The sequence below is a fragment of the Sminthopsis crassicaudata genome, chromosome 4, assembly GCF_048593235.1.
Source record: "Sminthopsis crassicaudata isolate SCR6 chromosome 4, ASM4859323v1, whole genome shotgun sequence".
Taxonomy (NCBI): domain Eukaryota; kingdom Metazoa; phylum Chordata; class Mammalia; order Dasyuromorphia; family Dasyuridae; genus Sminthopsis; species Sminthopsis crassicaudata.
The window spans coordinates 97,045,915-97,060,072 of record NC_133620.1 but is presented as its reverse complement, the minus strand read 5'-3'; the positions used below and the strand labels follow the sequence as shown (position 1 = coordinate 97,060,072).

Genomic DNA, 14,158 nt, shown 5'->3' with positions numbered 1-14,158 from the left:
CAATTAATCTGTAATGAACACAACAAGCTACACCCAGAGAGAGAACACTGGGAAATAAGTATGGACCACAATATAACATTTCCACTCTTTTTTGTTACTGTTTGCTTGGATTTTTGTTTTTTTCTTCTCAGGTTATTTTTAGCTGCTTATTTAAATCCATTCTTTCCTGTGCAACAAGATAACTGTACAAATATGTATACATATATTGTGTTTAACATATACTTTAACATATTTAACATGTATGGGACTACCTGCCATGTAGGGGAGGGGATAGAAGGAAGGAGGGGAAAAGTTGGAACAGAAGTTTTTGCAAGGGTCAATATTGAAAAGTTACCCATGCATATGTCTTGTATATAAAAAGCTATAATAAGAAATAAAATTAAAAAAAGAGAGAGAAAAGAATGAGCTAGAAGATTATATAAAAAGTTTCTTAAGAAGAAAAATTATCCTACCCAGGGCTATCTGAGATGATGATGATGATGATGATGATGATGATTATAGCTAGCATAGTACTTTAAGGTTTGCAAAACACTTTATAGATATTTTCTCTCACAATAATCTTGGGAGGTAGGTGCTTTTGGTGTCTCCATTTTATTAATGAGAGAACTGAAGTAGTGAATCTGAAGCTGGATTTGAACTTGGGTCTTCCTGACTCCAGATCCAGTGCTATATCTATTGTGCCCCCTAAATGAGAGTGGGTAACTAACTCAAGGAGATAAAGTTATTGTTTATCACAAATAGACTTGAGTCAACTCTATTCAGTTACTTCTGATTGTATGTAGTAGGGATTCATCTATAAAAGATCTGGACTATGAACTCAATATGACTCAGCATAATATAATTATATATATAATATATAATTATGCATATATTATTTTATATTATTATATATTAAGTGTATATATTGTAATAATATATATTGTAAGTTGGAAGGGACCTTAGAAGTCATCTAGCCCATACATGTGGACTACAGACAGCCCAAACACTCTTTAAGGTAGCTAAAAACAGATTAAAATGGGAAATATTTAATTAAAAAAAAAACAACAACAATTCAATAGGACAAAGATAATGTTAATATGTTATTTTCTAGGTTGTCATGTAGCCTACAAAGCTTCTTATGTACATTTAGTGGCTCTATTTCTACTTGAGTTTGATAGCACTGAGTTAGTGAAATATTTTATCTTTTTTTTTTTTTCCCCCCCCTGAGGCTGGGGTTAAGTGACTTGCCCAGGGTAATACACCTAGGAAGTGTTAAGTGTCTGAGACCAGATTTGAACTCGGGAACTCCTGAATTCAAGGCTGGTGCTCTATCCACTTCGCCACCTAGCTGCCCCAGAAATATTTCATCTTAATATAAAGGAAATTAACAGAAGCTGACACTTGCCCAGGATCACACAGATTACATGGCAAAGCCAAGACTTGCCCTATCTTTTGACTCCAAACCCTATGGGCTTTCCTTTGCACCATGCAATCTAGAATGCTGATGTAAACTTGGACAGTGTTGTGAGCTCTAGCATACTGAGACTACAGTAGAAAAGCCTCAGGGAGGACATGATAACTAATTTTTCAATATTTGAAAAGTTACTCAATAGAAGAAGGATTAGTTTCCTTCTGCTTGGTCTCAGTGTAACAGTGAGCAATGAACAATGTAACAAGGTAACAGTTGCAAAGCGGCAACCTTAGGCTTCTTGAAAATTAGATCTATCACTTAGTTCTTTTCAACAATGAGATGATACAGGCCAATTCCAAAAGACTTGAAATAGAGAGCCATCTATCTGCATCTTGAAAGAGGAATATGGATCACAATAAAATATTTTCACTTTTTTTGTTGTTGTTTGCTTGTTTGTTTTTTTTCCTCCTTTTTTCCCTTTTTGATCTGATTTTTCTTGTGCAGCATGATAAATGTGGAAATTAGTTTAGAAGAATTGTACACATTTAATTTATATTGGATTACTTGCTATCATGTGGAGGGAAGGGAGGGAGAAAAATTTGGAACACAAAGTTTTGCAAGGGTAAATGTTGAAAATTATCTTTGTATGTATTTTGAAAATAAAAAGCTATTTAAAAAAAAAAGAAATTTATACATTTCCCAAAGTGGAATGGACAATCTTATGAGGAAATGGTTGCCCTTCCCTGGATGTCTTCAAGCAAAGCTGGGAAGACAATTTGCTAGATGAACTGTGGAGGGGATACTTGTTCAGGTATGAATTAGGCTGAGTTAGCATTTTAGGTCCTTTCCCACTCTGATTCTGAATAGAGAATTCCATTGCACACATAATAGAAGCTACTAAATAGAAAGCATTCCATTCCTCTGCCTTTCCATTGGGCTATCGGGGTTTAACCCCCTTGTAGGAGTGATTCTATGTGTACAAATATTCACATCTGGACACATATATCTTGGAGTCTGTGAATATGCTAGGGTGGATAGAGCTTCTGGTCTAGCAAATGCATTTTTAAATATCAGAGATCCAGGTCTTGTTCAGTTGTTCTAATTGCTCCTTAGGATATTTACAATAGTGATATTGTCCAATTTGGCTGACACGATAACAGCTGAGTAGGAAGCAATAATTCTTGGTCCTAAGGGCCAGTGCTGTCTGATTCTAGGGAAAGATCCAATTCTTTCACCCCGAGTATGTTCTGGGTCATTCTAAGGTGACAACACACTTAACTGGGAGTATGGGAGAAAATTTCTTGAGGCATTTTGCTTCTGGAAACAGTAGGTCAAGAGGGACTTGATTAGGAGATCTGGGGATTTAGGTCAAGAAAAATCAGAGGCCCACAAAGAGGTCCATGGCAGAAGAAATGTGTGAACAAAGTTAAAATGCAGAAGAAGGGAACAAAAAAAATACAAGGAATTGGAGTAATGTGTTTTGATGGCAATGAAGTATTGAGGACAACTGGAGGAAAGAGGAAAAGTTTCTCAGAAACTGATTAACGAAGCTAAATGCTTTGGTTAGGTGAAGAGCTTTAATTTTCATGCCCAAGAAACTAGTGAAGCTTGTTTCTAAACCGTTCTTTTAGAACTCTGAGTGCTGCATTGTGTGGCACATTGTATGGCATTGTGTTCCTTTGAGTACTATTTCAAAAGAATAATCCCTTCACTCCCTGCTTCAATGACCTAAAATTCCTGGTGCTGTTTTCCCCCAACCTGCCTAGCATAAATGGGCAGCGTTGCTATGGCAACTTTATAAGAGAAAGGAGAAGACCCCTTTTGTCTAACAGTGTTTAGGGGATTGGTTATTTCCTTTCCATGACTGTTCATGGGGATGTGAACTCAATTAGGCAGGTTCTTGTTTTTATACAGCAGTGTATTTTAAAGGAGAAAAGTTAAGGAAGCCTAGACACTTGTGTGTGTGTGCTTATATGTATATGTATGTTTTAAGGCAATCAAGATTAAGTGACTTGTCCAGGAAAAACAGCTATTACTTGTCTGGAGTCAAATCTGAACTAAGGTTCTCCTGATTCCAGAGGTGGTACCCCATCTACTGAGCCACCTAGTTACCCAAACTTGTGGGTCTTCTTGAGGGAAATGGGCATTCAGGGATGTATGGAATTCTCAGCCCAGATGCTTTAAATTTCAAAGGAGGATTCATGGTGGATTCCATGTTCACACTCCCTGATTGAAAAGAGCAGGTGGTCATCTTATATGGACTGTAAGACTTGTTCACTTAGTTTTTGAGGATCGGGCATATCGAGGCAGCTCACTTCATCTAGCAACCTTAGGAAATCAAGGCAAATGACATCTTTGAATCTTTACCCAGGGACACAAGGAATAGGCTGAAAATTTTATAGAGAAAAAGATTAGAGAGACATTCATTGGACAATACAGGAGATAACTTTATTGAAACTCAAATGGTATCAGACAGATGAATCCAGCTGGGAGGAGACATGCCTGGGGTAGAGGGAGGGCAGCCAGGAGAGGCTTTGGTGGTGATGGCCTCTCCAGCTGACCCTGGCATGGATTTGATTTTTAATCAATTTCTTATTAAAAACAGGTTGCTATGGGGACAGCCCAGCTCTTTTCATGATTGTTACCGCAACTATATACATCAATTTGCTTTCCAGGTTCAATGTTGCTTTCTTTATATCAGATATAAAAAGCAAAGTGGAAGAAAAGGAATAAAGGGAGCACAAATGAGAGAAAAAACACACACAGAGAGACACACAGATCTGGAGACCTGTTGATTGGGCTTTTGCTCCCAATAGATTTTTTTAAAAAATGTTACAAAAGCTCCCTGGCCTGTCCCACTTGCCCTATGCTTGAGGAATACCATGCATTTGAGAAACAGATTCCATCAAATAAGCAGTGCATCTAAAACAGGATAAGGTCTAGTGGGGGGTGGAGGTGGATTTATTTTAAAAAAGTTTTTATCTTGTTCTAGAAAAAAAAGCTAATGTTGGGAAATGAGCCACCGCGCAGCAGTAGCCCAAGAGACTGGCTGGGGATTCTAGGAATTCTCATCCAATCATTCCCTCCCCCTAGCCTCAGAGAGGCTGCAGCAAAGTAGGAAGCTCTTATGGCAAGGGAAGTGTCCCAAGTGCTGTCATGTGCCTTTTGGGGAGGAAAAAGGTGTTTTTAGTGCAATTTGCCAAGTTCACTGACTATTCTTGGAGCTTCAAAACTCTTTCCCCTCAGACTCTTATAATACCAGTGCTCAAAACACAAGTGGGTTCTAAGAGTATCTGTCTTGTGGCCAAAAACTCTTCACTTGGGAATATCTTCTAATTTAAAGCTCAGATTAAACTATTTCTCCTACTCTTCCTCATGGGCCCACTAGCTTAAAAGACTATAAATTTGGGATAAGAAGCTGTTTTCAGATTTCAAAACCAAACCAAATCAAACCAAACCAATAAATTCTACCAAAATATCTGAACCATACTCTTGGCTACCTAACTTCACATCCTGCTTCTGGTATGAGGAGGATAAAAGATGGAGGGATCCTGACTCCATTCCCCTAGGCTGATCTAATGCCTTTTAAAGAAGGCTGGTGTTGGAGAGGGACCCAATAGGTTAGCCAACTGTTCTGGGTAATGAGGTTCTGATGGAATCCTCCCTCCCATCCAGTGTTAGTCTCTGAAACCTCCAAAGGGAAAAGGGACAAGAAATTGGGAGAGATGACTGTCTTGTAGAAATGTTAGCCCTGTGAAGTTTTGCTAACTTATAATAGTAGGACCAGAAAAAGGCCCTGAATAAGTACAGCAGAGAGGGCTGAGGAAAAGTAAAGGGTACTTTTGGGTAAGATCCCTCTCAGAATAGGGCTGTTGTCATTCCTATCTAGACCACTAATGTTTATCAGAGACAAATATGAATACTCTCTTGCCTTGTGGTCTCTTAAAAAAATAAAAAAAGGATATGGGTTAAAAGTGTGGCTTCAGAATTGGAATCTTGGACCTTCTCACTGATGGTCCTTAAGTCTCTCGATGTGGGGACTGTGTAGTACTCACAGTTCCCTATAAATACTAAAGAGCTAAATTATACATCCATGGACTTTCTCCTAGTCCCATGGCCAACCTGGCAACACAACATTCTTCATGGCACATTGGGAAGAAAAAAATATTCAAGACAGCAGAGGGTCACAGGCAGATTCTCCTTAAAAAAGAACTAAGAACTCCATGTGCAGAAAATCAGGACTCAAATTCAAACTCTTTTTCAGTTTTCCCTGGTCACCTGAAAGCCACCTTAAACTTGTACTTTTTTTTTTTTTTCATTTCCCTCAAGACTGTGATTGAACACATTTTATAGTTGTCTCCTTCTTTCCTGGGAACCACAATCATGCTTGGGAAGATGCTTGGAAAGCCTGGCATTTAATGGAACCTTTTTTGCAGAGCCATGCCCTTACAGAGAGAATAGAGTTGGCACTTTCACTTAATTGCTTTAATGTGCTTCTTTTGACTGTGGATACAGGGATATATATGAATGACCTACTTCTGAATGATTATCTTGGGACCTCTATCTTCTCATTTCCCATCATTTAATTACCTACCTAAGGCTTGTTACAAGTCTTATGTTGTTACAAGGCTGAATTTTCTAGCTAGAACCTTAGGTATGATGCTTGTGTACTAGGATCTGGCGTCTCTAGATTCAACTAAGAAATAACTCATCAATGTGCATGTTTTTGAGTTCCTTTTACTACTCAGATGGCATTGAGGATGACCAGGACAAGATAGTGAAAAGAAGAATGAGGACTCAATTCTCTCATAATAATCCCTCTATTAGATGTGGGCAAGATTGAGGAAATTGAGAAAGTCTCTACTGTGCTAAGTACTGCCTTGGATGCTTAGGTTCCTTACAGTTCAATATTGTAGCCTCCTTGGTTCCAGACCTGAATTCTACTACCTTCCTACAAAGTGAGTAAAATTTCATGCTAGAAATGGATGGAGCTGTTGTGGAAAGAGTTTTTATTAAGAGACTGGGGTCAGTCATTCCTTCCTCCTAGAGAACCTGTAGAAAATGAAGTTTACCCTTTAGGCCACTGAAAAAACATCAGCATTCTTCTGGAGATGGAAAGAGGGAAAGTTCACAATCTTTGGGAACTTATTAACCAGAAGAAGGCGGGAAGCTATTAGAAAAAACTTCTCCGTCCCTAAGGATAGTAGCTTGGGTTGTGGGAAATTCTGACAATTTATGAGGGAACTCTGGCACTGAACCAGTTGGTAGAAATTTCATAGTAGGGGTCACTCACAGACCATTAGCAGCTTCCTTCTCCCTGCCAGCCTCTAATTCCATGTGTGGCTCCATGATGGTGGATTTACACAACAAGGATACAAGCACACACATTTATACAAAGACAGAGAAATGAGCACCTTAGAGCTGCACAATTTGTGGTTTCTTTTTGTGGATTCTTTGAAAAGTCTCCGTGATGAGGTTTCAGAATACAGGAAAGCAGCAAACAGATACATCCCATACTTGCCCCTACTAACCCAGAAGTCTTTTGTAGTTTTAAAGCCAAGGGCAAAGAAAAAAAGCTGGATCATATCACTTATTGGACATCTCCATCCACAGCAGAGAGGATGTTACCTCTCCCAGGACTGTGGCTCTCCCCCAAAGAAGGTGCCAGGTATAGAAATCATAGAGGTAATTTCCTACCCAACTCAAGGCTTCCAGGAAAAAGGGAGAGGAGGACCCATGACAGATTAGTATCTCCTGAAGGTGCCTGAGGACCAGAGTCCAACTTTTCCTCTCCTAAAGATAGGATCCCTATGGCCTGAGCAGGGAAGTAGGGACCTAGCTAAAAGGGATGTTGTAGGTCTGCTCCTATCATGTACTCTTGGGCAGTGAGGGAGACATCAAGTTCTCTCTGTCTCTGCAGCAAAGTCTGGGGTGAGCATCCCAGGGAATTATAGCACCATGAGGAGGCTCAACCTTTTGCAGCTACCACCATGTCTAAGTTTTCTCTGCAAGATGATTGATCCCTCCCAGTGAGGGGCCCAGATGTGCAACTGTAAACAGGGTCCCAGGCTCCTGAGAGAATTCTGCAGATGTCAGATCTTTCCCCTTGTGGGAGAAACACTCACCCTAGGGTGGGACAGCAGGAGACCTGGGCTGAATGCAGCAGAAGACTGAGAGCAGAGGTGGGGCACAGATCCCAGGAATAGAACAAAGATGGGAAATCACAGCAAGAGAGGCTTTTGTGACCCTATCTGCTAAGGAATCAAAAGAGATCCAGGGCTGTATCCATGGTTACCTGGGAGACTGGAATTTCCTTGGAGGGCATGTCTGGGGGGGAAAAAAAAGGAGGCTTCTCATTTCTTCTTTCTCTCAATTGGCCAGTAAGAATCTAGGTCAGAAGGCATTGGCTAAACAGCACCAGAAGCGAAGGGGCTAATTGCTCCTTCCACCCATATTAGGCAACTTTAGATAGCTAAGCCTTGGTTGGAGCTGGAGCTCCAGGAAGGGCTCAGAAGCTGCCAGCCAGCCAGAGCCTATCTCTTATCCCCTTTCCTTCTGAGCTGGAACAAGCAGCTCAAGGGCATCCCCCTCTCTGCACAGCAGAGGTCTTTAAGGCAGTGATTTCAGCACCATCCTTGGACAAAGAGCCTCTTCCCGTTACAGAATTGCATAAATTAAGCTGTGTTGGTCAGGTGTCTTCACAGATCAGGGAATTAGCAGCAGCAGCAATAGCGATGATGGGGCTCAGCAGTGGAGTCCCTGGTGACTGATGGGTGTGACTGTGAATAAAGGGTGCAGAGGAGCCTCTTGTTAGGAGCAGTGAAGCATCTGAGCTGAATGTTGAAGCCCAAAGACTTGTTGGAACGCCACTGGCTTGTGGGGGAGGAGAGGCAGCAGGAGAGAATGGTCCATGTTTGGATCCCTCCTGATTTAGGTGAACTTTTACTCCTTGGGAACCTTGGAGGGTAAACCAGGTCCAGGCCCGTTGTTGAGCAGTGACATGTAGGCAAAATATTTGTTGAATGGATAAATGTGTAAAGCCAGAAACATTGGCTATGCTAGGAAGCTGGAGCTTGGGCCTTGGTGCTCTTGGAGCCTTTAAGATATAACAAGAAGGGAATTTTCTTATACTCAAGAGAGTTATCTCACAATCCTACAGTCTTTCAGGCTTTGGTTCTGAGTCTTCAAACCCCAACAAACCATTATGTCCAATTGAAGGATTCTTTTCTTGTTTGCTCTCTAGGGTGCATATGAAACGGTTTCCTTAGAATTTGAACTCTGCTAGCTTTCAAGGCCCAGGTAGTGAAGAGGTACACACTGGTTCCAGGTTCTTCAACCTGTCAGAACCTCTGGCGCAACAAAGAAAGGGGCATCTTCAGCACTTTTTAAGTGACAGATGTTCCCTTCCCATCCACTATTCTTCCCAGCTCTGTCAATTTTCTGCAATGACTGGACGCTGTCTCCAACTGCTGAACTGTCTGAAGATGGGTGGGTGATGGCCAGGGGATTTTGGTCTTGATTGGGCACCTGAGAATCATAGTTCTTCCAGTTCTGTAGTCCAGTCCATGGGGAAGAACAGGGCTGAGCTTCCAGCTTGATGGTTGGACTCTCCATTCTAGGCTAGAACTGAAGCTTCCATTTAGATCTTGTGCTTTCTTGAGAGAAGGAAGTGGTCCTCTGGTCCCTTCAGCTTGGTCCTCCACCACTCCAGGCCTCCTCATGAGCTGTGAGGACACCAGAACTAGATAACATGGCAGGGAAGCTTAGTTGGTGCCCAAAGAAAGCCCTCAGAAAATCCATACTAAAATTTGGAAAGGAACCCAAGAACCATTCAGTCTTGAGGGGAAAGGAAAAAAATAAATAGATAAGTGGGAGAAAAACGAAATAAAAGGCAGGGTTTATTGGCTGTCCTCATGCATATTAAATTAGAGGGTACAAAGACAGAACTAACAGTCCTTCTTTGAGGGCCAGATGGAGGGGTGTTGTGTCTGTGGCTTGGCAGGGTATATGTTGACAGCCATCTTGAGGACATTCTGTAGGTCATCAAGGGGGTTGGGAGCAGGCAGCTCTCTCTCTACCTTGACAATTGTTTCCCCTCTCCAGCTTCATCTTTTCCATTTGATTTTTAACCCTTTATCAACAGAATTAAAACCTTTATTTAAAAAAAATTTTAAACCACATGCTTCTTTTTTCTAGGCTCCATCCAGGTCTCTGGGGGAGAGCTGCTGGCAGTGGCAGTAGGGTTGGGAAGAGGCTGGGAGAGAATTTGGGGAGCTCCTGCTCCCCAGGCCCTGGATTCCACTTCATAGGACCATTTCCCACACAACTGTTCATAATTGGCTAGAAACTGCTGTAAGTTTCTCCTGATGCTTTGTCACCTGCCCATAAAACCCAAGAGTTTGTAGTCAGACAGAAAACCAAGGAAAAAAAAACCTCCCAGAATTCCCCCTCTCCCCAAAGTCTTGAGAGGAGGTCAGTCTTTTATCCAGAGGAACAAGCTCCCCTTACCCCACCCCACCAACCCTAGGAAGTCCTCGAAGGTGCAGCACCAGAAAGCCTGCCCCTCCCCTCCCACCAACTCCCTCCAGTTCACTTTTCTGGGCTGTAGATGGGTGCTCTGAAAGAAGAGGAGGAGGAAGAGCTGACATAGCTGAGGCCGGCTCACTCTGCTCTCTGGGGCAACAGCAGTGGCTAGGTCCTCAAAGTGATGCCTGGAGGTTTGGATCCAGGATGGTTTCTCTGTCTGGAGACTCAATATAGTTGGCAGCTTCTTGGAGTTTCAGCAGCATGGCCATCTGAAGAAAGCAAGAATGGATAGTTAAAATAGTGGCAGGCTTTCACAGTCTGGACCTGGGGGAGAGAAGTCAAGAATCCTAATCCTGAACCCAACATATCTAAGATGGCAACAATAGAAGATATCCAGAACCCAGCTTCTTACACTGGTTTATGATCCCAAATGGGATCTTATAACAGAGATCATAAAATTGGGATTTGTTATCAATAAATGTTTGATTTGTATGCCTATTTTTATATATCTATATCTATCTATCTATCTATGCCTTTATATACTTAAATTTAAATAAATTCATATATACCTTTACATACTTAAATTTAAATAAATTCACATATACCTATACATACATTTCTGTAAATTATTTTGGGGGTCATGAGTAGAAAAAGTTTAAGAAGCCCTGCTCTAAAGCTTGTTCATCAGTTGCCTTCCGCCCTTCAGTTTTATTTATATATGCAAATCTGCACTTGCAAGATTTACATATACTAATTGCTTATAATATTGAAGGTACTGTGTTATACTTTTGTGTGAGATTCAAAAATAAATTATGGTCCCTGACTTTAAGAAGCTTAATTATAACCAATATTTCTATAATAATGTAAGGTTGAAAAAGTGCTTTCTTCAGTTAATGAAAGAATTAATATTACAATGGGAGCTATGCCCATTCAAATAAATTTTGTTTATATCATAATCATTTCTCTCAGTACTATTCTAGCCACAGGTCCAAACTCCTTAGCATGCTATGAGGAATATCCAACCTCATTTTTAGATAATTTGATAATAACTACCCTCTTCTCTATAGCTAAGGATAGCCAAGAACCCTTCTGTTACTTCTAGCAATAACCACTTAGGAACAATCTCCAAGATTAGTAAAGAGTGATCATGCAAAGGGCAGCTAGTTGGTGTAGTGGATAGAGCACCAGCTCTGAAGTTAAGAGGAGCTGAGTTAAAATCTGACCTTAGTTGCTTAACATGTTGTGGCTATGTGACCCTGGGCAAGTCATTTAACCCCAATTGCCTCAGGAAAAAAAAAGTGATTATGCAAACAGTCTTTATTTTTTAATTTTAATTTTTTTAATTAAAAATTTGCAAGCATTCTTTAACAAAATTTGTTTTTTAACTGGGGTTGCAATAATAGATAATTCCTTTAAGACCACCAGAGATTTAGACTTAATATAGGATACAATTCCTAATAGATGAAGAGAGCCTTAGGAGTCTCTTTCCTTCTTAATGAGGCAACTGGCATATATTTAGGTACTTAATAATGCCGTTTGAATTGAAATGATCTCCCAAAGGAGATAGACATTACTTTGTTTCTGCTAGGGTAAATGAAATCCCATCTGCTGTGGGCCCTTGCAACTTTATAATTCTGGGAGATACCTAGCTGAAGCAACCTTCAAGGCTCAGATTTTTGGGGTAAGTATCTGGGTGGCAATAAGAATTAAAGGGACCCTAATATGTACTTAATACTCCTCTAAGCCTAGTATCTACTTGAGTTTGTCAGAAGTTTTAAAAATTATTTTTCCAAGAAAGATTCAGAGCTTTTCTTTCCCCTGGCCCAGGAGTCTGACATTTTCATTGTGTCATCAGAGTATATGTGAGTCATATTTGTTCCTCTCATTCTCCCATTAGGGACCTTTACTTACCAGAGGGTCTGAGTCTAGAGAACTGGGGGTACTATCCTTGACAGTTCGCTCCTCGGGAGGTGAGGCTGTGCTGTGAGGGCCTACACTAGGTGGAGGCAAATGATACAGCTTTGATTGGTCCTGTTGGGCTGAGGGCCAAGGCAAAGTGTCTCGAACCCATTCTACTGGGTCTTCCCAAGCTGCTTTCTGTCCATGGACCTGGAGGGAAAGAGATAAGATCATCAAAACTATTGTTCACATAGATTTGTGACTTCAAAGTCTTTTTCTGGTTCCCATGGAGAATTTGAACTCTTTCAGAATCTGAGCCCTGAAACCTCCCCGACCTTGGCCTTTTTCCTTTTGCCCAATTTGGGAAATAGAAAAGAAACAATGAACTTTCTAAAGAAATAAATGATCAAATAAGCAAGCAAATAACTACATAAATAAATATTATGGTAATGGTGATATCCTGGAAACATACTGAGAGATAGTTACCTCAAAAACAAATTATGTTAATACATCAGACTTGACCAATGACAATCTATTTATAGATTCATTGAAATGCTGGCTGTTATAAGGAACCTTAGAGAACTTAAAAATTCAATTCCCTCATTTTACAGAGGATGAAAATGAAGTTCAGAAATAACTTTGTCTTGCTAATTGGTTCATCCAATGTTAGAGTTATCCAATAGTAAAAATCTAGTTTTTGGTTAGATCTTAACTGCCCCCCACCCCAAATGCTTCTACATATGTCATTTCATCTTGGAAAGAATTCAGTAAGGAGGATAAGGCAAAAATTATTATTTCTAACTTGCAGATAAAGAAATTAGACCAGTGAAGCTAAGAGACTTGACCATTATCTAATGGCAAATTAATGGATGAACCCAGATCCATTGGGTCTTTTAGGTCACCTGACTTCTGATTCACTGTTTTTAAAAAAATTATTTCACTCCTAGAGAGTAGTTTGGGTCTAGCTCAGACTCAGGGAGGCTAAATTACATGATTTTGGTAAGCATCTGCTTAAACTATTTGTTTCAACTACTAGTGCAATGCTCTCTGGTAAATGACAAATATTTGTTAAATTGAATTGTCAGACAGAAGCAGTAAGGGGAGCAATTCAGCCAATCAAACACCCATGATTCCCCTTCATTAATAATTTCACACAGGATTCAAGTCTTATGCTCCGATATTGTAGGGATTTATATATCAATCCAGTTGGGAGAGGTCTAATCTTGGAATAGGATTGGAATCAGAGGTTGAGAGTGGGAAGAGTCTTACCTTGATCCCATCTTTGGCCCCTTCCTGCAGGTAAGGAATGATGGAATTGTTCCATAGGTCAATGAACCAAGTGCGGAAGTCCTCAATGCCAATTGGACAGGACAAGAAAAAGCATGGACCTAAGGGAAAAGAAATTAGATTGTGATGAGAGTGGCTAAGGACCCTGTTTGCTGCACCCCTTTATTCTTTTATTCTCCTCCATATTAGGTCTAGAAGGATTTGGTCTTCAAAGGATTCAGGAAAATAGAGTTGGGGTAGAAGTGAGTAAATGGAATCATCTCCTAGATATCATGTCAATCAATGGTCTACATTTTTGAGGTAAATGGAGTTTAACATACTTTAAAATACCTTAGCTTCCTATACTTTCTTTTCCTGCCTCCCTTTTCTATAGATGGGAAAACTGACGGACGGGGACTCATTGAGATGATAGAAATGGCTTGATCATAGCCAGATGTCTAGGTATTTAATGAACACTGGTTAAAAAGCTGACTGGACCTTAATATGGCACCAGGAGGCCTTCATGACCTGCTTAAATGCTGGAGATTCCAGGAAGAAAGGAAAAGTCATGCTCTTACAGAAAAAAGGTAAAAAGAGATCTTCTCCACAAAAGCCAAGAGGACATATGATTCCCAATACCTATGAGGAAGTCTGAAGTGCTGTGTTTCTCTAGGAACGTATGGAGATGATACCACAGCTTGGGCACCCAGTCCAGCACTCGAAGAAGCTCTTCCTTGTTGGCATTGATATCACTGTCTGATTCTACCAGCTTCCTCCTCAGGTAACGCACCAGGAAGCCGTTAGCTGGCTCCACATTGTTGGAAAACGTCAGCATCCTACCACCAGGAAAGAAGAGAACAGGTTAGAAGGGCTCTGGAGGACCAGGGCTAGGATCCATCCATCTATCCATTTTCTACTCTGACCACTACCCATTAAAACCTCCTTGGTCTCTTTTCAGATACTAATAGGAGAGTAGAGATTCTGAGCTGGGGCCATGAGCACTTTAGGCTTTTATTTCATCTACCCATCTAATAGCTTACCCAAAGATTTTATTTGTCCTGTTGCTGTCCCCCTTCT

The 14,158-nt window shown here is 40.6% G+C and overlaps 1 protein-coding gene across 9 annotated transcripts in view; it reads right to left on the bottom strand.

The window, feature by feature from the left end:
• Positions 1 to 3,820: 3,820 nt before the first annotated feature.
• NAV1 (neuron navigator 1) overlaps positions 3,821 to 14,158 on the bottom strand; it is a 349,961-nt gene continuing 339,623 nt past the window's right edge. For all 9 annotated transcript variants that reach the window (XM_074308768.1, XM_074308764.1, XM_074308770.1 and 6 more), the window contains 4 exons: positions 13,721 to 13,917; positions 13,085 to 13,203; positions 11,828 to 12,025; positions 3,821 to 10,185 (listed from right to left, as the gene is read on the bottom strand). In XM_074308768.1, coding sequence (XP_074164869.1) covers positions 10,090 to 10,185; positions 11,828 to 12,025; positions 13,085 to 13,203; positions 13,721 to 13,917 — 610 coding nt within the window. In that variant the 3' untranslated portion in view covers positions 3,821 to 10,089. The remainder of the gene's footprint in view (positions 10,186 to 11,827; positions 12,026 to 13,084; positions 13,204 to 13,720; positions 13,918 to 14,158) is intronic.